General features: G+C 44.9%; 1 protein-coding gene across 3 annotated transcripts in view; it reads right to left on the minus strand.

Moving 5' to 3' along the window:
• Positions 1-24,381, minus strand: part of NPHP3 (nephrocystin 3) — a 118,405-nt gene that overhangs the window by 45,824 nt on the left and 48,200 nt on the right. For all 3 annotated transcript variants that reach the window (XM_056520628.1, XM_056520627.1, XM_056520629.1), the window contains exons 10-19: positions 18,757-18,921; positions 17,448-17,551; positions 15,401-15,515; positions 9,501-9,644; positions 9,083-9,180; positions 5,075-5,177; positions 4,440-4,522; positions 3,949-4,087; positions 2,180-2,344; positions 697-794 (exon numbers count right to left, since the gene is read on the minus strand). In XM_056520628.1, coding sequence (XP_056376603.1) covers positions 697-794; positions 2,180-2,344; positions 3,949-4,087; positions 4,440-4,522; positions 5,075-5,177; positions 9,083-9,180; positions 9,501-9,644; positions 15,401-15,515; positions 17,448-17,551; positions 18,757-18,921 — 1,214 coding nt within the window. The remainder of the gene's footprint in view (positions 1-696; positions 795-2,179; positions 2,345-3,948; positions 4,088-4,439; positions 4,523-5,074; positions 5,178-9,082; positions 9,181-9,500; positions 9,645-15,400; positions 15,516-17,447; positions 17,552-18,756; positions 18,922-24,381) is intronic.

Raw genomic sequence — 24,381 nt, forward strand, 5'->3', positions numbered from 1 at the left:
AAAGCCATGATTTTTATAAAAAGGAAAAAATAAAAAAAATATGAAGTATATTAGAAAGGTTAATGTTTTTCCAAAATGTACAACACAGAAAACGTTTTTATATCTGACAGTGCCCTTTTTTTTTAGGACCTGTTTTCACTTTACTTACTTCAAAAACTTCCTTGTAAGTTTAATGTTTCTATAGTCAAAAAATGTTTGTGAAGCAAACTACAACCAAACTACAACATGACTTCAGTGACATGGTCGAACACAACCTAAATCATTGGGAAAGTTGTTCTTGTCACTAGCAGAATTTGCTGCTGTAATTCTGGACCCTCTGCAAAAGGAGGTGTGTACATAACAATCCTTAGGTCCCATGCAATGGGCAGTATACAAGATCATTATATGTGGTTTCTGCATATAGTGACTGTAATATGCAATGGACCTATACTATACCTCCATGTGTCTATGATTTGACAAGGATACAACATTTTACAGTACTGTATTAGAAATCTCTTACTTCACCTAGAGTCCATTGTAAGCCAAGAAGCAAATCCTATGTAAATCATTTAAAACTGATGTGACATACAGTATATATTGTTATGCATCTGAAAACTATCTGGATTCATATATCAGTAATATCTAACATTTTTTCATTTGCATTTTAGAACCATAATATGTCTGGTGGTATAAGTCACTATTAAGTGTATACTGTACCTTAACTGAGTGGTGAAGTATTGTATGATTTTCTCCCTGTACTCAGACACAATATTGTGCCCTCCTTGCATATACTCCAGTCTTACAGCTTCCCATGCCTAAGGAGAGAATGAAGAAAGATGGAAGCTGTCTTCACCTTCAAATCAGGGGTCTCAAACTCAAATTATCTGGGGGCCACTGGAGGTATCGGCTGGGCCGCATGCGCCCCTCACATATAATGCCCCCATCATGTGCCCCTCATCATCCACCAGCAACACCCCCCACCAGCAGTAGCACCTCCATCATCCACCAGCAACACCCCCCCCATTCACCCTACTCCCCCCCCCATTCACGCTAGCCCCCCCTGTGGTGATAGCTACTACTGGGGGGGGGGGGGGGGGGGCATTAGGTAGGCAGCAGTTTCCCCACATTAGGTAGCATAGTTTCCCCACATTAGGTAGCCGTAGCACAGATTCCCCACATTAGGTAGCCTTAGGACAGATTCCCCACATTAGGTAGCCGAAGCATAGATTCCCCACATTAGGTAGCCATAGCACAGTTTTCCCACATTAGGTAGCCGTAGCACAGTTTCCCCACAATAGGTAGCACAGTTTCTCCACATTAGGTAGCCGTAGCACAGATTCCCCACATTAGGTAACCGTAGCACAGTTTCCCCACATTAGGTAGCGTAGCAGTTTCTCCACATTAGGAAGCGCACCACAGTTTCCCCACATTAGGTAGCCGTAGCACAGTTTCCCCACATTAGGTAGCGTAGCAGTTTCTCCACATTAGGAAGCGCACCACAGTTTCCCCACATTAGGTATCGCAGCACATTTACCCCACATTAGGTAGCCTTAGCACAGATTCCCCCCATTAGGTAGCCTTAGCACAGATTCCCCACCTGGACAGTGCTACATCTGCTTGCAGGGACTTCCTGGCAGAGGTGCGCGCTATAAGTGACATCATCGCACACGCTGCGCAGGACGTCGGTGTCCCTGCGCGGCGCTTGCGATGACGTCACTCACCGCACGCACCTCCGCCAGGAAGTCCCCGCAGGCAGATGTAAGTAGCAGTTTAGTGATTGAGCAAGACTGGTTGCCCCATCATGTGCACCGGGTCCCATGTAGCAGTGTTTTCTGAAGTGTGTGAAGTCTTCTGGCATTTAGCCCTACTTGCTCGAAGCAGGGCTAAATGCCTGAAGAAATCACCTGCACAGTACCCGGAACTGCATGTCGGGTGATACAAATTACAGATCCCTGGTGCGGGCCGCAAAATCTCGTTCTGTGGGCCACAAATGGCCCGCCGGCTGGGAGTTTGAGACCCCCACTTTAAATTAAGACAATCTTGGAAAATACCCATATTTAAACAAATAAAGGGCAGCAGTGTTCCATAAAAAGTCTACAGGAGAAAATGTTGTATTATAAAGTTCCTGTTGGTTATAAACTATACTAATGGGTTTTCCCCTCTGTAGGCTTATTTAGTCATATAAAGCGTTATAACGTACCTGGAGATGTTGAAACTGAAGTAGTCCACAGCTATATCTAAGTACAACCACCTTATGAAGATGATACACCAAAAATGTCAATATTGGCCATGTCAGCCCAATGCAGAGCTCCATCAGTTCACATTCACTCACTCCATTGTGGCTTATGCTGATCAGACAGAGAATCTATAGTAAAGTAAACAAACACATCAATACTGTCAATGACTAGAAATCTCCAAAGTAGGCAAAGAACAGAGATAACATGGAGTATTACAACATTTACACTAGCAGAAACTACAGGTAACCAAGAAACTGACCAAGCAGATAAATATCCATTTCCACACAAGAGAAACCTTGCACTAAAAATATGGATTCCCCGAATAAAGGAGTATACTCTTCAAAAACATTTAGCGCATATTATTAAATCCCTTCAAGGTAAAAATCAGGCATTTATTGCAGTTTGGTGGTCCTGGCCACTTCTCTATTTCAGTCTGAAAATTGGTGAAACTGATGGGAACTGCATCCCATGTCATAAATGTGACAGAAATTGGTAGGGGCCTTAACAATCAAACCCTGACCGATCAAAACGTTTGACATATCCAGGTGCTGAGATCTCCCCTGATGAGCTCTGTGCTCATTTGTTTCAGATTAGCCCTGCTTAACTCTGCTAGGACTTCAAAGGGGAACTCCGGTGGAAACAAGTGGAAAACAAATGTTTCCAAATCAACTGGTGCCAGAAAGTTAAACAGATTTGTAAATTACTTCTATTTAAAAATCTTAATCCTTCTAGTACTTATCAGCTGCTATATGCTCCACAGGAAGTTATTTTCTTTTTTAATTTCCTTTCTGTCTGACCACAGTGCTCTCTGCTGACACCTCTGACTGTGTCAGGAACTGTCCAGATTAGAAGCAAATCCCCATGGAAAACCTCTCCTGATCTGGACAGTTCCTGACACGGACAGAGGTATCAGCAGAGAGCACTGTCGTCAGACAGGTAAGAACTTTACAAAGTTCTCTGTGTTATATTTGTACTATACAGCAGCTGATAAGTACTGGAGGGGTTAGGATTTTTAAATAGAAGTAATTTACAAATCTGTTTACCTTTATGGCACCAGTTGATCTGAATTTTTTTTTCCACCGGAGTTCCCCTTTAAAGTCTTTCTATCAATCTATATGCTGTTTTTACTGTTCTCTGGAGCTTTGCTGAACAAAAATTAACAGCTAAAGTGCTCAACTGAGATTTAAACAATAGGTGGGTGCCCGATCAAAATTTTTCACATGTCATAATTCCTCTAAAATTAAATTTATTATATACTTATTGAAATCAGAAACATAAAAAACAACAGTAAAACAAGCAGTAAAAGAGTCAGTTGAAGAATAAACATGATGAGGTCATGATATAATGATATGTCAGAAGTTTTGATTGGTGGGGTGCTACAGCTAATTACTAAAGCAAAGAGGCAGCAGCACTCAGCTTGACTCTCCTTAGGTTTGTAGTAAGTGTTTGAGACTTTCTATAAATCCATAAATCACCACTCTGTTTCCTGAGTACAGCCGAGCCATGTCAAGTGAAACAATTGGGCATAGTGCTGAAGTGAGAACTGATGCCACTTTGCTTTAGTGATCAGTGGGGGTCTCAGCACCCAGACCCCGGACAAATCAAAAGTTGAAAATTGTGAAAATGATTAAGGCCTAAGTCCACAATATACAAACTGTACTCCATAATGTTGCCGTTCTCAAATTATACATTTGATATGGTATTTTATAGTCTTTAGCTCCTATACTCTTACCTCTCTCATGAGTTCCTTATCTTTTGCAGAGGGTAGAAATTCCTGCACTGTATGAAGTGCAAGTCGATACAATGAAACCGTATCCTGGCATTGTAGACAAAGCTGCAAGACATCTGTAACATCCCCCATGTTCGCAGCCCTGCACATAAAATACATTTGCATTAGAAATGTTTACTGTTTTAATGACTTAATAGAAACCAGACCTAAAGCTTTGACTAAATGACAAATGACATTTCAGATAATGCATTCCCCTTTTAAATGAGCTAAGGCCTAAACTCTAAGTCCACACATGGCAAATATTTATTTGTTTTAATTCATAGTTTCCACTGCAAAAGGTAAAATCTGTAACAAGACTGACATTCTGCAGGTTTCAAAATTTGCAGAAAGCCACAATTTTGTGTAGATCTATATTTCTGCTGCAGTTTTAAAAAGTGTTGCTATACTATAAATTGTTATGGTTATTTTCCCCTTGTTGGTATTCCTCTACTTACCAGATCAGTATTTTAGCTAACAAAGTTACATACAGAGGATTGCAGGTTGTAGCAGATCGGCAATGTCTTTCCAATTTTCTCTCCTGTGAAAAACAAAAATATATAAATTTAATCCATCAAATTAGGTTAATTTATAATACGCCATTCTTTTCAATTAGACCTGTCAGGAAGTATAGAACACATAAGAATCTAACCCGACATCTCTTTTCACTTAAATGGGTACTCCGGCCCTCAGACATCTTATGTCTGACCGCGGGGGTCCCGCCGCTGGGGACCCCTGCAATCTTGCATTCGGCACCCACCTCTTTGAGCTGCAGGCCGTGCTGCCAGCTCACAAACTGCCGGGTGCCGACCACAGGGGTGGAGTCGTGACGTCACGATACACCGGCCCCGTGGTCGGCACCCGGCAGTTTGTGAGCTGGCAGTACGGAATGCAGCTCAAAGAGGTGGGTGCCGAATGCAAGATTGCGGGGGGTCCCCAGCAGCGGGACCCCCGCGGTCTGACATCATGTCCCCTTTTCTTTTGGATAGGGGATAAGATGTCTTAAGGCCGGAGTACCCCTTTAACTTTCATGTAAAACAGAATGTTTGCCATTGTAGAGATGAAATGCAAAGTATAACTTGATGCCATATACCTGTTCTTTGGTTAATAAAATACTGGTTGCACTGCATTCAACATTTATAAGAGACTTCACATCCTTTGGGTTCAGTGGATCTAAATGGAGAGTTGGCCACAATCTGTAATAATGCACATAAATTGTATGGTTAATAAAGTTTATTATCTGCTAAATGCTTGAATACTGTACAAGAGGTACGCTGGGCATGGAAAATGCCTGTGTGACTGTTGCCTATCCAAGGTATTTTTCCTAGTAGATTCCAGTGCTTCAAGATAATATCTACAGAGGCTGCCAAAATGCGTAGACCAGTTTTTTTTAAATAAAAATAAATGACACTTTAGGATTATGGCAGCTGTCTATCACTCCTAAGAGAGTGAATGAAAAGTACTTGTTGAGGCTTTGTTCACATCTTGTGGTTTTGTTATGAATTTTTCAAAATTGCAGCAAAATCATGAGAGAACTGAATAAAACCTAAAAGAGTAGCAACACAATAATTTCATTATAGGATATCCACAAGCTGTAGTTAAAAGCAAATCCTGTATTAAAAGCAAATCCTTTTTTCCTTAAATGGGTTTCCCAGGGAAAAAAGGAGATTTATAACACTTACCGTAAAATCTCTTTCTCGAAGGATCCATTGGGGGACACAGACCGTGGGTGTATGCTGCTGTCTCTAGGAGGTGTGACACTATGGCAACAAAAACAGTTGGCTCCTCCCCGCAGGATATACCCGCCTTCAGGCTCTGAGCTAATCAGTTTAAGTTCCAGAGCAATAGGAGGAGACTAACAGGTCAAGAAAAACCCAAAACTGTCCGAGAACCAGAAGAAAAAACATAACTGAACACACCCTCAGTTGACCATCCACCCGAAGCGAGTCAGAGTGTGGAGAGTGACGTCCAGATTCTCCAGAGTCTGGGCTCTGGTTGGAGCCTTGATGAGAAGGTCGTCCAGATAGGGTATCACCGAGATTCCCCTCGACCGTAACAGGCCCATCACTGGCGCAAGGATCTTTGTAAAGACCCGAGGAGCCGTGGCTAGACCGAAGGGGAGAGCTACAAATTGAAAGTGCCCCTCCGGAACCGCAAAGCGGAGGTACAGATGATGGCCTGGGAACATTGGCACATGGAGGTAGGCATCCTTGATGTCCACTGATGAAAGGAACTCCCCTTGTTCCAGGGACGCCACCACCGAATGGAGAGATTCCATTCGGAAGTGGCGGATGAGAAGGTGATGGTTGAGACACTTAAGGTCCAAAATTGGACGCACAGAACCGTCCTTCTTGGGAACCACAAAAAGATTTGAATAGAAACCCCGAAACCGTTCCCCTGGAGGAACGGGAACAATAACCCCCTGAAGAAGCAGAGACTGGAGAGCCGCTCGAAAATGCTTCGCCAGAGGAGGAGACCGGGGGGCCCGGGAGCGAAAAAAGCGATCCCTGGGAAGAGAGGCGAATTCGATCCGGTAACCGTTGGACACCACATCCCTGACCCAAGAGTCCTGAATGTGAGAGGTCCAAATGTCTCAAAAAAACAAGAGACGACCTCCCACCCGAGAAGAAACCACAGGTGGGGGCCTCACTTCATGCAGAAGTGGGCTTGCGGATGCCTGATTTGGGCGCAAAGCGGCCGGACCGGTTGGAGTCCAACTTCCAAGACGGGCGTGGCCGGAACGAGGGTGTCTTCCTGTCCCGCGAAGGGCGCCTGCCCGGACCCTTTGCTGGAGCCAGAGGTCCGAAAGGACCGAAAGGAAAAGGGCTTCCTTTGGGAAGTAGGGCGAGCCTTATTTTGAGGTAACAAGGAACTCTTACCTCCCGTTGCCTGAGAGATAATTTCATCAAGGCGTTTGCCAAAAAGACGGCCGCCCATAAAGGGAAGCTCAGTGAGAGACCTTTTGGAAGCGGCATCCGCATTCCAAGCTTTAAGCCACAGAGCGGCGGAGAGCCGCTAGGTGACCCAGAGCAAAAGCAGAACAACGGGCTGCCTGCATGGAAGCTGTGCACAGGAAGTCCCCAGCTTTAGAGCATTGGAGAGCCAGAGCAGATAGATCCTCCGGGGGGGGATCCCGCTAAGATATCCTGATGGAGCTTTTGGCACCACTCTGCCAGGCCCTTGGACTCCCATGTCGAGGCGAAGATGGGAAGAAGAGAAGAGCCAACTGCTTCAGTGGCAAACTTCGCTAAGGATTCTACCTTCTTATCCGTGGGATCCTTGAAGGCAGTGGCATCTGCCAGAGGCAGTGTAGTCGCCTTAGAGATCCGGGAAATTGGTGGATCCACTGAGGGAGGGGAAACCACCTTTGTGACAAGGTCCTTGTCAAATGGATAACATTCTTGAATTGTCTTGATTCCCGGAAACCTCTTGTCTGGATGCTTCCATGCGGTTTCCAGAATGTCATCAAAGTCAGCGTGAGAGCTTAACCTTTGAAGTGCCGGCTTAGCACGATGAAAGGATACTCCTGAATTGACATCCAAAGATCCTGGGTCCTCTAAGTGAAAGGTGTCTCTTAGGGCTGTCACCAAAGAGTTCACCATTGCAATTGATTCCGGGCGGTCCTTTGAGTCAGATGCCGGCTCGGAAGCCTCGTCCGAGAATGAGTAGAGGCAGTCCTGGAGGGGGGCGACCCTGACCGAGTACGCAGCTCTGGCGTGGCAGAGCGGCGACTCCGAGAACGTCCTCTAGAGGAACGACGTTTGTGCCCAGATGCCCGGGTGGGGTGGGGGTGGGGGGGGGAGTGGAGTGGATGGGGGGACCCACGAGGGGAACGCTCACGTCTATCTGAAGACTCAATGGAAGAGTCAGACGAGGCACACCTAGGACGCTTTTGAGAGCGTGAAGTATGTGGAGACGAGGAACGGGCCCTTCCAGAGGTCCTGCACAGGGAAGACCCCTTCAAGGAGGACACCACTTCCCGGGAGGCCTCAGCCACCGAACGGGAGACTTTGGTCAAGTCAGCCATACACTGGGACAGGGAAGAAACCCAGGCTGGTGGAGCGGCTGAACCCACCGGGACCGAAGGGACATCAGGGGGTACCAGGGGGTCTGGGGGAGCAGTGAAGCAGGCAGGGCAAGTGGGCTAACAGCGGGGTTAACAGCGCATATACGCAATGTCTGTGCCCCCTCACTCGCAATGGGGAAACGGGGAACCGCAGTCCCCGAGTACCCACCTGAAAACAGAAAAGAAAAGGAATAAAAAAACTAACACGTCCCTAACTAGGAAAACAAAAAAACAGAAGACCTGGTCTGGAGCAGTCCAGACCATGTCCACCTCCTTCAGACACTAAGCTTAAACTGATTAGCTAAGAGCCTGAAGGCGGGTATATCCTGCTGGGAGGAGCCAACTGTTTTTGTTGCCATAGTGTCACACCTCCTAGAGACAGCAGCATACACCCACGGTCTGTGTCCCCCAATGGAGCCGATAGAGAAATACATTTTTGTTACATGCCTCCTCTACAATGACAATAAAAAAGCCTGCAGACTCACCTTCAGCAATCCCCTGCCAATACCAAGTCTTCCGTACCTGCTGTGGTCCTCTTCTGCCTCCTGCCAATGAAGTTTTGTGGGGGCAGGAACTTAGCAGTAGAACCAGTGACTGAGCAGGCACAATTGAATTGCAGCGGGGACCAGAAGACGTGACAGCAGCAGTGATGGGGGATCAGTAAGGTGAGTATGTGGCCTTAGTTATTCTTTTTAAAGCAGAGAGAGGCATATAACAAATTTTTTTAGTTATTTTTTTTTAATTCTAAATTCTGCAGTGACCCTGTTCCCAGCAGCAGTGTAGATCAAGGATTTTCGCACAATAGACATGCATGGCATATTAATTAGAAAATGTAACACAGGTTAGATTAGCAGGGATCGAACCCAGTTTATCGGTGGAACAGAGGTGCCATGTTTCCTATTCCAGCTGGTCACTCTTTATCAAACTCTAGAGTAGATATAGAAAATGTTTTTCAAACTGACAATTTTCTTGAAATATTTGGTGTCCTATTATGAAACATTTATAGAAGGAAAAGAATACTGGGAAACAATTTACCTCCATGCTTGTGGACATGTTTCAACATTCACAGAAACAATGACACGAACATTTACTGGTAAGGGATCGATCAGCCATTTCATGTGCTTTTCAGATTGCTGGAAAACACAAAATTCAGCAGGTTACGTCACCTAAAAGCAATGAAGGCACTTCTGCTTTAAAAGTCTAAGAAGACTCTATATTACAAAGTGACAATTCGTGAAACTTTACTGAGTCCCTGGTACCTCCAAGTACCTTCTGATTTAATCTGAATTCTACAAAGCTCTCTCCAGTGAATAGAAAACAATCATACGCTAGTCACTGGAAACCCAAATATCAAACTTCTTACCACAATTGACCGAAAATTCTCACTATAACTATAGATTCAACCATACCAACTCATACCAAGCATGCATTAAACTCTGGGATTCATGTTTACCTCTATTTGATCAATCGAGTCAATAATAATAATGATGTTGCCTTGATAGCGACTGGAAAGCTTTTCAAGCCAGTGAGGAAATTCTTCCAAGAACTTTCCCGGATCCATGGAAAACGATGACACAGACCAAGAATGTTGCATAAGCTAAAAGTTAAACAGGAACAAGGCATAGTAAACTATTATTTTGTAAATAATAGGCACAATTTCTTTAAATATAGTTACAGTCATGGCTGTAAATGTTGGCACCCCTGAAATTTTTCAAGAAAATTAATATTATTAGTATTTCTCACAGAAAAGAATTGCAGTGACACATGTTTTGCTATACACATGTTTATTCCCTTTGTGTGTATTGGAACTAAACCAAAAAAGGGAGGGAAAAAAAGCAAATTGGACATAATGTCACACCAAACTCCAAAAATGGTCTGGACAAAATTATTGGTACTCTTTACTTAATATTTGTTTGCACACCCTTTGGAAAAAATAACTGAAATCAGTCGCTTCCTATAACCATCAATAAGTTTCTTACATCTCTCAGCCGGAATGTTGGACCACTCTTCCTTTGCAAACTGCTTCAGGTCTCTCTTATTGGAAGGGTATCTCTTATTGGAAGGCCAACAGCAATTTTAAGATCTCTCCACAGGTGTTCAATGGGATTTAGATCTGGACTCATTGCTGGCCACTTCAGAACTCTCCAGCGCTTTGTTGCAGTCCATTTCTGGGTGCTTTTTGACATATGTTTGGGGTCATTGTCCTGCTGGAAGACCCAAGATCTCGGATGCAAACCCAGCTTTCTGACACTGGGCTGTACAGTGCGACCCAAAATCTGTTGGTAATCCTCAGATTTCATGATACCTTGCACATATTCAAGGCACCCAATGCCAGAGGCAGCAAAACAACCTCAAAACATCATTGAACCTCCACCATATTTCACTGTAGGTACTGTGTTCTTTTCTTTGTAGGCCTCATTCCGTTTGATGTGCTCTACCGAAAAGCTCTATCTTGGTCTCATCTATCCACAAGACGTTTTCCCAGAAGGATTTTGGCTTACTCAAGTTCATTTTGGCAAAATGTAGTCTTGCTTTTTATGTCTCTGTGTCAGCAGTGGGGTCCTCCTGGGTCTCCTGCCATAGTGTTTCATTTCATTTAAATGTTGAGGGATAGTTCGCGCTGACACTGATGCTCGCTGAGCCTACAGGACAGTTCGAATATCTTTGGAACTTGTTTGGAGCTGCTTATCCACAATCCGGACTATCTGGCATTGACACCTTTCATCAATTTTTCTCTTCCGTCCACGCCCAGGGATATTAGCTACAGTGCCATGGGTTGCAAACATCTTGATCATGTTGTGCACCGTGGACAAAGGCAAATCTAGATCTCTGGAGATGGACTTGTAACCTTGAGATTGTTGATATTTTTCCACAATTTTGGTTCTAAAGTCCTCAGACAGTTCTCTTCTCCTCTTTCTGTTGTCCATGCTTAGTGTGACACACACAGACACACAATGCAAAGACTAAGTGGACTTCTCTCCTTTTTATCTGCTTTCAAGTGTGATTTTTATATTTCCCACACCTGTTACTTGCCCCAGGTGAGTTTAAAGGAGCATCACATGCTTGAAACAATCTAATTTTTCCACAATCTTGAAAGGGTGCCAATAATTTTGTCCATCCCATTTTTGGAGTTTGGAGTGACATTGGGGGACATGTATCATTTCCAGTGTATAATAGAAGTTTTTTACCCCTCTGCCTGTTGTCTAAATTTGGCGCAGCTGCGTTAAATTTATCATTCTTGTGCAGCTACTTTCTTGAATTGCGTTTAAATTTAGAATTCTCCTCAGAGCATAAATTTACACCGCAGCTCTATTTAGTAGGAGCTTTGTCTGCAGCGTATCTGCACCTAAACAGTAAATGTGTCCTCGTTATTAGTTTTAGAATTTTTTTTCTTCATTATGTAGAGTTTTAATCTCACAATAATACCACTTTTTGCACCCAATTATAACACATCAATTATACCGATGTCCTTATTCTTCATTTAACATCTGTGACACCCCTGTGCAAATCACCTCAAATGTACATGGTGCACTCTACCTTATGGGCCTTGTTGTGCGCCTGCAGAGCACTTTGCGCCCACATATGTGGTATCTCCGTACTCTGGCTAAATTGTGTCCCAAAAAATGTTTTTTTTTTTTTTCCCATTTACCTCTTGTGAAAATGTAAAGTATGCGGCAACACCTGCATGTCAGTGTAAATAATATTATTTTTATACACTAACATACTGGTGTAGACTCCAACTGTTCCTTTTCATAATGGGTAAAAGGAGAAAAAGCCCCCCAAAATCTGTAAGGCAATTTCTCCCGAGTACGGCGATATCCCATATGTGACCCTAAAATGTTGCCTTGAAATACGACAGGGCTCCAAAGTGAGAGCGCCATGCGCATTTGAGGCCTAAATTAGGGTTTTGCATAGGGGTGAACATAGGGGTATTCTATGCCAGTGTTTCCCAAACAGGGTGCCTCCAGCTGTCGCAAAACTCCCAACATGCCTGGACAATGGCTGTTCGGCAATACTGGGAGTTGTTGTTTTGCAACAGCTGGAGGCTCCATTTTGGAAACCGTGCCGTACCAGACGTTGTTCATATTTATTGGGGAGGGGGGCTGTGTAGCGGTATGTGTATATATAGTGTTTTTTACTTATTTTATTTAAGTGTAGTGTAGTGTTTTTAGGGTACAGTCACACAGGCGGGGGTTGACAGCGAGTTTGCTGCATCTCAATCTTGCAGCACTCCCTGTAAACCTCCGCCCATGTGAGTGAACCCTGTCCATTCACATTGGAGGGAGGGGGGGGGGGGGGGAAACATCCAGCTGTTGCAAAACTACAACTCCGAGCATGCCCTTTGGCTGTCCGTGCATGCTGGGAGTTGTAGTTTTGCAACAGCTGGAGGCACACTGGTTGCGAAATACGGAAACAGACTCAGTGTTTCACAACCAGTGTGCCTTCAGCTGTTGCAAAAACTTCAAATCTCAGCATGCAGTGACAGCAGAAGGACATGCTGCAACTTGTAGTTATGCAACAGCTGGAGGCATACTGCTACAACTCCCAGCATGCCCTTTGGCAGTCCGTGCATGCTGAGGGTTGTAGTTATGCAACAGCTGAAGGCACTCTGGTTGCAAAACACTTGAAAGTTTTTTACTTAACTTAGTGTTTCCAAACCAGTGTGCCTCCAGCTGTTGCACAACTTCAATTCCCAGCATGCATGGTCTGTCAGTGCATGCTGGGCGTTATAGTTTGGAGGCACAGCTGGAGGCACACGGGTTGGGAAAAAGAGTTAGGAAACCAACAATGTTTCCCAACTAGTGTGCCTCCAGCTGTTGCAAAACTATAATTCCCAGCATGGCCAGACATGCTGGAAGTTGTATTTCGGCAATATCTGAAGGGTCAGATGTTGACGAACTACAACTCCCAGCATGCTTGGGCAGTCTGGGCATGCTGGGAGTTGTAGTTGTGCAACAGCTGGAGGTCCACAGTTTGTAGACCACTGTATAATGGTCTACAATCTGTGGTCTTCCAGATGTTATAGAACTACAACTCCCAGCATGCCTCGACAGAGTGGGCATGCTGAGATTTGTAATTTTGGAACATCTGGAAGAGCACAGATTGGAGACCATTATACAGTGGTCTCCAAACTGTGGCCCTCCAGATGTTGCAAAACTACAACTCCCAGCATGCCCAGATGGTTACATGGTAAGATGGCTGGCTATCAGTGATAGCCACCATCTTACCGGGCGCTGGGGAAAAGTATAACGGAAAGCAGTAAATTTCAAGAATAAAAGGAGAATGATCTACAGTGTTAAGTGGATTACAAAGCTATTTTAATGTGACGGAACTTGTTCAATGATAAGTTATCAAACATTTCCTATGTAAATGTATTAAATTGTTGGATCATAAAATAATAATACCAATATACAAGTGATCTAATGAATAACTGAACTGGAAACAAATATTCTATATGCAAATTATTTTAAAAGTGCTTTGGAATAACCAAGGAGTAAAAAGCAATATAAAGCAAACCAAAGGAGGAATTCTTCCTTAGTAGAACTTTCCTTCAGAAATAGAAAGGATTGCTACGTGCAGGTAAAGTTGGCTTATATTTACGGGGGAAAAGACGCACTTGCGTCAAAATTTTTGGTGCAAAGGAAAAGAACGAAGGTAATAAATCCATGTGTACTATAGATGTCACTCCAAGGTACCCTGATTCAGACACATCTGGAGGACATGCTCTACCAAAACGTGCGCAAAAAAATGGAAAAAAAAGCGCTTGCGCCAAATTTTGCGCAAAAAAATACACACAAAACAGGGGTAAAATCTTTGATACATGTCCCCCATTATGTCCAATTTGCTTTTTTTTTCCTCCTTTTTTGGTTTAGTTCCAATACACACAAAGGAAATAAACATATGTATAGTAAAACATGTGTTACTGCAATCCTTTTCTGTGAGAAATACTTCATTTTCTAGAAAAATGTCAGGGGTGCCAACATTTACGGCCATGACTGTATATACAATAAGAAAAATGCTAAATATGGTTCAGCAGAAACCACAAAGAAATGTAAAATGAATCATCTAACAAAGACTTCAAAGAACAACTCATGCGGGCACTTTTGCCTTTTTTTTTTATCTCACTCTCAGCTGTTCAGTAGGTTTGTTACTTCACTTAAGTAAAAAGTGCTGTCGTGTTCTGCAGACTGATTTACATGGTAGTGACGGGAAACCTGCATTTCCAATAGTACTGTAGAATTATTCTTACAACCCTAACACTTGCAAGGGATGAAGATCTGATAATTAGAATATACTGTATAATTTCCAGGGTGGAAAGAGTTTCCTGAGTTTTCACGCATTGAAATACATTGGAGACATGCTTTTTTTTTTTTTTTTTTAGCAGGGAATGTGTTGTCAGACAATGACTTAAAATGAAGTTTTTATTAAATAAGTATCTCAGAGCACTTAAGTAAAGTCCCCTAGAGCTGTGTCACTTACTAAAACAAATAGATAAACCTGCAGCACACAGGTGTAGGCGGGAGTGGGGTGGAGGCTCGGAAACAATCCACCATAACAGCACTCATAGTAAAGTAAATCACGGTCAGACATAGATAGTTTCAAATAAACTTATCAACCGATAAGAATGATTTCCAAAAACATATCACCCGGTGTGCAAGATCAGCGCAGAATCTTGAAATCTTCTGGCTAATGGTTGAGAGAAATCGGACTGAAGATGTCCTCTGCAGTGATCTTGCATTTTTGTAGTTCATTCTCATTGTTGGATGAACTGTTTAAATATACTGAACAAAATGACTCAAAATCACATTCAAAAGTACAAAATATTGTGCAAAAAATAAACCCTGATACAACATTGTGAATGAAAACAAAAGACAATGACTAATGGTGGTGGGGGGGGTGAGCAACAAACAAAAATGCTAAAGTGGTTTCTGGATAATATATATTTATTTATTTTTTATTCTATGCCACCATCTTTATTGCAGGATATACTGATATATTGCCACTGAGCATTAGGCTGACACTTTGTTTTGTAGAGATCACTTCTCTGCAATCATCTCCTTATCATGACAGGCAGAATGACAATAAAGCGTAACACCTCTGTTTTAAAGCTATAATACAGGATCGACCTTTCACAAATTTGCTCAATGGTCTGACCAACGTTTTGTTAAGATTTTGGTACCTACCTCTGTATTTTGTGACAAATATGAACAATTTCACTGTTATAGTATTGAATGGCCACATAAACCATTCATTTTTTTCAATTCCTTTAGCAAAGTGTTGTGCAAACAATTAATCAGCAATGCAAGCCATGCTAACAACTTATACAGTTGTACTACACTTAACACCTATTACCTTGAGAGTCAGTCTCTTTATGATCAAAGCCGGCTCGGAGCTGGTTGACATTGGCTTGCCAACAAAGTGATACAACATAAGAGTGTTTGGTGAATGTTTCTGCTGAAGTTGGATCCTGTAGGTATAAAGCGTTGCCATTAGGACCAAGAACGCTATAGTTCTGATTTTAGTCTACAGACTTCTGATTAATACAATAACCTCACTAAAAGCATTAAACAACAAGAAGCTAATATTACGTTTAACCATCTAATGCACTGCAGAACAGTTCCATCCACAGTATATCAACAGGTGACAGGTGCCATTTAAAGAGTAGCTCCCACCATCCTATACATAGAAAGAAAAAAGACCGGGGAACGGCGCCTCGTGTATTACCCTTAAACACAAACAGCAAGTGTAAATGTGGGAGAAACCCACGGCACTTATAGGTGGCTGCTCACCAGATGTAACTAGAAGTAATGCATATCACCCCATATAGGGGTACTCACTGATGTCCAAAGGAGGGCTGCAAGCCGGAGGTCACAGGCACATACGTCCTGACGAAGTCATCAAACGGAAAATGGAAAAGGACCTCATTCATCCAGGCGCTGCCGGTTAGGTCATCAGGTGCACAAAATGATGCAATGTATACCTTGGAATATTGTATACATGAAAGTTTATAAAAAAATAATAAACAACATACAGATTACGCGTTTCGAGGGCGACTCCCCTCTTCCTCAGATCAGGTGTGCAGACCTGATCTGAGGAAGAGGGGAGTCACCCTCGAAACGCGTAATCTGTATGTTGTTTATTATTTTTTAATAAACTTTCATGTATACAATATTCCAAGGTATACATTGCATCATTTTGTGCACCTGATGACCTAACCGGCAGCGCCTGGATGAATGAGGTCCTTTTCCATTTTCCGTTTGATGACCATCCTATACATATTTTTTTCTGTCCCTGCCTATTGCCCATCTATCCCTAACCCCCTCCCTGCTTTAAATTTTTTTTTTTACTATATTAAAAAGGTATTTTTGGCCACCTTTTTAACCAATGTTTATTACAAATATACATATAATAGTATTATCTACATTATATAAAAAGTTTTTGTTAACAACAGGTACACTTTAAAAAAAAATGTATATCCCCAAATCTCTGAATAACATACTGGAATAATTAATAACAAAGTCAACAATTTTTTATTACCGTATTTTTCGCCGTATAAGACGCACTTTTTCTTCCCCAAAACTGGGGGGAAAAAGTCGGTGCGTCTTATACGGCGAATACGCCCCCATCGCGGCGGTCCCTGCGGCCATCAATGGCCGGGACCCGCGGCTAATACAGGACATCACCGATCGTGGTGATGCCCTGTATTAACCGTTCAGACGCGGCGATCAAAGCTGACCGCCGCATCTGAAGGGAAAGTGACACAAACCCGGCTGTTCAGTCGGGCTGTTCGGGACCACCGCGATTTCACCACAGCGGTCCCGAACAGCCCGACTGAATAGCCGGGTTAGTGCTTACAGGACACCGGGAGGGACCTTACCTGCCTCCTTGGTGTCTTCTCCGTTCAGGGATCCCCTGTATAGCCGGCGCTCTCCTTCCTCGTCATCACGTCGTCGCGTACGCGCGTCGGCGTGCGTAACGACATGATGGTGGCGACGGAGAGCGAGGATAACCACCGGCAGCAGAGACGTTCCAGAGCGACGGGGACACGGCGACAGCGATGGAGCGACATCCAGGGCAGCGGTGACGGGTCCGGAGCGGCGGGGACACGTGAGTATTACCTCCTATGCAGTGGTCTTCAATCTGTGGACCTCCAGATGTTGCAAAACTACAACTCCCAGCATGCCCGGACAGCCAACGGCTGTCCGGGGATGCTGGGAGTTCTAGTTTTGCAACATCTGGAGGTCCGCCGGTTGAAGACCACTATTGGGTTAAAAAAAAATATTTTGCACCTATAAATTGGGTGCATCTTATATGCCGGTGCGTCCTATAGGGCGAAAAATACGGTAATTGGAAACGTCTTACAGTTGGAGGAGTCCCCAAGCTCTTAAAAGTAACATACCACTTTGAAAGGAGAAGAGATTTTCCAGAACCGGGTCCTCCTGATATAAGTAGTGGTGGAATGGGTGCTGGAGCAGCTACTAAATCATTCAAGCGATCATAGTACTATTACATCAAAAGACAAAACAAATTGTAAAAACATTTATTACAAAAGGCATCTAAGAAGTGCTACAGTAAAGGGATTCCTTTTAGAACCTTTTTGCTAAGTATTTTACTATTTGTTTTTATTAATAAGATGTTATTTACAAATTTAGACATAGAATTGTATTTAACATTTATCTATTCCCATATTGGAGTTGTACGTAGACACGGTGTTAGGTCCCTTCAATGCTACGTTCATTCTGGTACAAAGCAATGTAGGTGTGAAGATCGCCATCAGGCTAGGTTTCTACACAGGTTTTTTCTGGCGTTTTTTTGGGAAAACTGTCACTGCAGTTTTTTAGCCAGATATGTATTTAAAAGGAATGGGAAATATAAAGGAAGGACTTCTACTTCTCCTTCCTCCTGGATCCACTTCTGACTTTGGCTTGAAAATTGCAGTGTCCAGGAAAAAAATTGCAGTGTTTTCCAGGAAAAAAAACACCAGAATACAGATACCTGTATGGAAACCTAGCCTCACTGGTTTATTTTAAGATGTGTGCGCTGCATCCTTTTCAGTTTAGGTGCTTTAAAAATAAGACTGCTTTAAGATCGCTGGAAACAACATATCTGACATTATGCTATGCTGCCCTCAATGGGAACAACATAACAAACCTGACGGGTTCTCTTTAAAACCCAGATAATCTATTTAAATGGGCACTGTCAGATTCGTAATCTTTTAATATGTTGTATATCTTGGCAAAGCATTAACCTTTTCTAATATACTTTATAAAGAAATCATAAACTATAAAAAAAAAAGAACAGGGTCCCCAAACCATCCAGAACATAATCCTGTCCCGCTACAGCATCATCCTTGTCCCAGCACAGGCTGGGACAAAGTCCAGTCAGTAAGGGTGGGACTTGGAGACTCCTCTGTACTCCTGTACTTCTGTCTGAGGAGGGACAGAGCAGCCTGCAGTGCCTGGTTGAAGAGACCCAGCAGAACAGACTCAGGATGCAAGTGGATACATGGTGAGTGAGGGCAAGAGATTGACACGCTCCCTCCAGAGCACAGAATAAAACCAAGTGAGCACTAAAAAGAAGGTATTTGTGAGAGAAATATAGTTGCTAGATACAAAAAATATACTTAAACGATCAGGATTAGGTTCTCAGTAACATGTAACATCTCTTTGTGAGATAGGTCAGGTCCTCTTTAAAGAATTTTTACTTACTTTCTCAAAACCCAGCTCACATGTAGACTGAGATGCATGCTGAAAAGCCTCCATTTGCTCTTGCTCATCATGAGCATCCCATAAAACATCCCCAAAATCATCATCTTCTTGAATTGCTGGATCATCTTTGACATCTGGGTCAGAGATCTCAACACCCAACAAATCCTGCAAAGAAAAAAAAAATACTGACATTACTCTTGGCCTAAAAAGTCCAAGAGCATGACAGCATCAATACTCACATATAATGAAAGACACTAGACTAGACATAGTAACCTTGGCTTAGCTGAAACAATTACGGGTAACACTAAATACAATTGCACAGACACATACTGGAGTGATTTGCCAATAGCAACCAATCTCAGCTCAGGGTTCAGTTCTGGTAAATTAAAAGCTGTGCTGTGATAGGTTGATATGGACAAATCACCCCAGTTGGTGTCTCGAACAGATTGATAAATCTGGGACACAGTCAATTATATTTATATATTTTTTTACTTTTCTTTCTATGAAGCTACTTGGCTCATTGTTGCACCATAATCTGTAATGTAATTTTTACTGGCACCATTTTGTCATTGATTGGACTATTTGATCACTTTTTATAAAATTTTTCGTAGAATGTGACTTCACAATTCTGGCATTTTATTATCTGTATGTTACATTGATGCCATTCACCGCGTGGTTTCAATAATGTTATATTTTAATAGTTTGGACATTTCTGCACCTAGCAATACCCGATATGTTTATTTTTGTTTACATTTTTTATTTAAAAAATGGGATAAAGGGGGCATCATGGGGAGCATAATCATCCCTTTAACTACCAATAAAGCGGCACATAACTGTTTAAATGTCGATATCGAAGTTATACTGGAATTTATAGTGGGACAAAAACTATTTCTCTATCAGCTCCATTGGGGGACACAGACCATGGGTGTATGCTGATGTCACTAGGAGGTTCGACATTATGGCAACAAGAAATGTCAGCTCCTCCCAGCAGGATATTCCCGCCCACAGGCACCTGAGGTAATCAGTTTAAGTTTAGTGTCTGAAGGAGGTGGACATGGTCTGGATTTCTCCAGACCAGGTCTTATGTTTTATTATTTTCCTAGTTAGGGAATGTGTTAGATTTTTTATTCCATTTTCTTTCTGTTTTCAGGTGGGGACTCAGGAACTGCGGCTCACTGTTTCCCCATTGCGATTGAGGGGGCACAGACATTGTGTATATGCACTGTTCACCCCCTCTCGCCTACGGTCGGCGCCTGGGTTGGTACCTCATGGGTCCGGGTCACCCTATTTCCCTGCTCGCCTCGCTCGCACATGGTAGCCTGGCATGATGCAGGTGAAAAAAGCTGACTGAAGACTTCATAGGAAGACTTCATGAGGTAAGTTCTTCTGACTGAGGTGAGTATATTTCCCTTTCTCCCTTAGGTGCAGATTTGCAACATCTGGAGACCCTCAGTTTTTGGCCCACCTTTCTCATGGGTTTAATGGGGCTGGTTTAGACAGGGGGTCCTTTATTACTGGGGTGAGAAGTGGCAGTTTGGATGGGGCACAGCTTACATCACTTTATTCATATATATGTGTGTGTGTGTGTGTGTGTGGAAACGACTGTGTGTGTGTTTTTAACAATGAAGCGGTTGACAGCCGTGGCGTTTTTCTATGCGGGCGCTCTGAGCGCCAGCTTACTTTCACTCTCAGCAGTGGCTACTGCCGGCGGCGTCTAGTCCACTCAGTTCCCCGCGAGTGCACATGCGCTCGGGGCAAGGAGCGGGCGCCATTACGGGACTTCTTGTTAATACTTCTCAGGGCGCGAACCGACCACCAATCAGCGCTGTGCGCGCGATTATGGTGGCAGGGGCCAATCAGCGGCCAATCAGAGGGCCTCTGCTCCTAACACGCCCCTCCCTTGCTATTGGCCGGCATTTCTCCTTTCTGACAGCCTGGAGACCACCATGGGTTTGAGTCCCGAGGTGGGACAGTGTTACAGTGTTGTGGTTTATTTTTAAAATAGGCCCATTGTGGTCTATGGGGATCTCAAGGCATGTGAAACAGTAAGATAAGCAGACTGTATCAGCAACACAGTGGAATGGAACACAGTCTTGGGTGAGAGAGGCCCAGAACTGCCTCCCTCTAAACAGTTAACTGGAGGGTTAGCCACTCCTTTAATCTGTTAACACTGTATCTCTAAACTGTCTGGTTCTGCTGAACCACTTGTTCTGCCTGCTCCACTGCTCCCCCAGACCCCCCTGCTACTCTGCGCCGGTTGTTCTTCCAGACCCGGTGGGTTCGGATGCCCTTCCAGCCTGGGTTCTCTCCCTCTCCCAGTCTATATCCGACTTGGCTCAGGTCTCCCGTTATGTGGTGACTGCCTTGGAGAGGCCCTCCCTACACCGGCCCTCTGGAGGGTCCCGCTCTCCCCCTATTCTGACGCTCTCGCAGCATCATAGGGGTGACTCATCTCTCGAGTCTTCTGGCAGGCACGGGCGCTCCCCTCGCAGGCATCGCCCCGTTACTCCAACCTGTAGCAAGTGTCGCTCCTCTTGAGAATGCTCCGCGGGTCGCCGCTCTCCAGACCCGCGTACCAGGTCTGTCTCTCTCTCTTCCAGGGCCGCCTCACACGTTCCCATTCACCTGGAGAACTTGTGGATGAAGTTTCCGCTTGGGACTACTCTGGTTCACCAGCAGACAAAAAGAGGACCGCACGGATATGTCGGACATGGTGCACTCATTGGTTTCAACCATAAGAGACACCTTCCATCTAGAGGACCCAGGAACTTCAGACCTGGCTCCAGAAGTTTCCTTTCATCGTACCCAACCTCCAGGGCTGCCCCACCTGGTTCCCATTCACCCGGAGAACTTGTGGATGAGGTTTCTGATTCGGCCTCTGACTCAGAGGACCGCACGAATATGCCTGATGTGGTGTACTCATTGGTTTCGGCCATAAGAGACACCTTCCAGCTAAAGGACCCAGGATCTTCGGACGTGGTCCAGAAGTTTCCTATCATCATGCCCGACCTCTTCCAGGACTGCCTCACCTCGTTCCCATTCACCTGGAGAACTTGTGGATGAACGTGGCTCCAGATGTCTCCTTTTTTCGTGCCCGACCGGCACCCAAGACATTCAGCTCTCACGCTGAATTTTACGCCCTGCTGGTATCCGCCTGGAGGCACCCTGAGAAGAAGTTTCAGGAAACGAAGAAGGTTCAAGCGCGGTATCCCTTCACCAAGGATCTCATTGCTCGGTGGACCTCCTCTCCAACTGTGGATCTGCCAGTCTCCCGCCTCTCCAAGGCGCCTACCTGGTTGTCGGCTGATGTGGCTGCCTTCAAGGATCCAGCGGACATGAAGAGGGAGACTTTGGCAAACTTTGCCTTTGAGACAGCAGGATCTTCCTGCTTTTGCTTCGGCCTGGGTGTCAAGGGCCCTTTCAGTATGGTCTTCAATCTCCGCCAGGGTAGTCTTCAAGATCCCTCTGGAGGATTTATTTAATCTAGCTCTCCGATGCTCCGCAGCCGGAGATTTTCTGAGTTCTGCTTCCATGCGCAGCCACTGTGCTGTCTTTGCCACAAGCTACCTGGTAGCCACCGTCCCTTCACGTGGCTTTAAGCCTGGAATGCGGACGCCACCTTCAGGAAGTGAGGCGACGGGCGGAAAAAGAGTTCTTTATTACCTCTGATAAGACTCACAGAACCGCTTTCCGTCGTAAGTCCTCCTTCCGGTTCTGAGGACCTTTGGTACCAACAAAGGGTACCAACAAAGGGTCCAGCCAGGCGCCTTCATGGGAAGAGGGCTCCCTCTTTACAATCCCATTCCTCCCGGAGGTCGGTTATCCGTTCCGGCCGTTTGGTGGCCCCATCAGGCACCCGTAGGCCTTCCTTGGCCTGAAGGGTTCCCCCCCACCTGTCGACCTCTCTCGGGTGGTTGGTTGCCTCTTAACCGCCGGGATGCCTGGACATGCAGCTTCAGGGGAAAGTTTTCGAGGTTTATTCCAACCTCTTTGTGGTCTCCAAGAAAGGCGTTTTCTGTTCGCCCAGTCTTGGTTCTCGAGTATTTCAGCCTGCATCTTGTGTTCCCATCCCGAATGGAGTCTCTCCGTTCGGTGCTGGCGTCCATGGTTCAAGGGGAGTTTTTCGTTCCTCGGTGGACATCAAGGATGCCTGCCTCCACATCTCATTGTTTCCCGGTTATCAGCGGTACCTCCGCTCTGCAGTTCCGGACGGTCATTTTCTATTGTGGCTATCCATTCGGTCTGGCCACTTCTCCGCGTACCTTTACCAAAGTCCTGGCGCAGGTGATTTTTTTACGGACAACAGTTGTTTCCGTGATTCCTTTTTTGGACTACCTCCTGATCTGAGCTCCAGCAGGACCCAGATTCTGGAGAGTCTTAGTCTCAACCTCCAGACCTTGTCTCACTTCGGTTGGATGGTCAATTGGGACAAGCCCAACCGCTCTCCTGGGGCTCCAGTTCGATGCAGCCTCTGCCCGCTTTCGATTTCGCTGACTCTTATCAAGAGTCTGATGACTTTGCACCCTGCTCCAGTTTCCATTCGCTTTCGCATGGATGTCCTGGGTCGGTTGGGGCGACCATGGAGGCCGTGCCATTTGCCCACTTTCATCACCGACCTCTTCAACTGGTGATTCACTTCCGGTGGGACAGGTCTCCATTGTCTCTCGGCCGCAGGATCGTTTTCTTTCTTTGCTTGCTCCTTGAAATTTCCCTCCTGGGAGGAACTCAGGTTTCCGGCCATCTCCGCTATCTTCAGTCTGGCCGTCCCTGGGATGTGGTCTTCTCGGCCGGTCTTCAGTCATCCAAGACCACTGGTCCCTACATCCAGGGGTGTTTGCTGTGATCTGCAACCCCTGGGGCGCTCCCAGGCGTGGACCTCTGCTTGTCCCGCCACAACCGAAGCGTTCTTCTCTCTTGGTCGAGCCCTGCCCTACCTTATCTGTTTGGTGGTCGGGCTTTGCCCTACCTTATCTGTTTCCTCCCTTTCTTCTCTTTTCGGGGTCCTGAGGAAACTCACAGTGGGGCCTTTCCACCATTCTATTGGCCCAGCTTGGGCCCGGCAGGCGTGGTACGTCGTCATGGTCAGGCTCCTGAATGACTTAACGCTGCGCCTTCCCTATCGTCCAGACCTCCTATTTCAGGTCTCCTATGCCACCCCTATTTACCGTCTCTGCTTTTGACGGTGTGGCGGTTGAGACAGCGGTTCTGAGGACCCGTGGTTTCTCTTCCCAAGTGGTTCACACCATTTTGAGGGCTCACAAGCCTTCCTCTGCAAGATTTACCACCATAACTGGCGGTATTATTTTCGTTGGTGGGAAACTCAGCCTTTTCCTTCCCGATCCCTTTCCAGTCGGGGCTGGCCCTAGGGTTGGCTATCAGCTCCCTTAAGGGTCAAAGGTTCGGCCCTTTCCATTCTTTTTCAACGTCCAGGAAAAAACCTGCTGCCTCAAGGGCAGAGATTGCCAAAGTATCCACCTTCATGTCCGCTGGATTCTTGAAGGCAGCTACATCAGCCAACGGCCGAGTAGGCACCATAGAGAGGCGGGAGACCGGCGGATCCACAGTTGGAGAGGAGGTCCACCGAGCATTGAGGTCCTTGGTGAAGGAATACCGCGTTTGAACCTT

Source organism: Hyla sarda, chromosome 5, assembly GCF_029499605.1.
Source record: "Hyla sarda isolate aHylSar1 chromosome 5, aHylSar1.hap1, whole genome shotgun sequence".
Classification (NCBI taxonomy): domain Eukaryota; kingdom Metazoa; phylum Chordata; class Amphibia; order Anura; family Hylidae; genus Hyla; species Hyla sarda.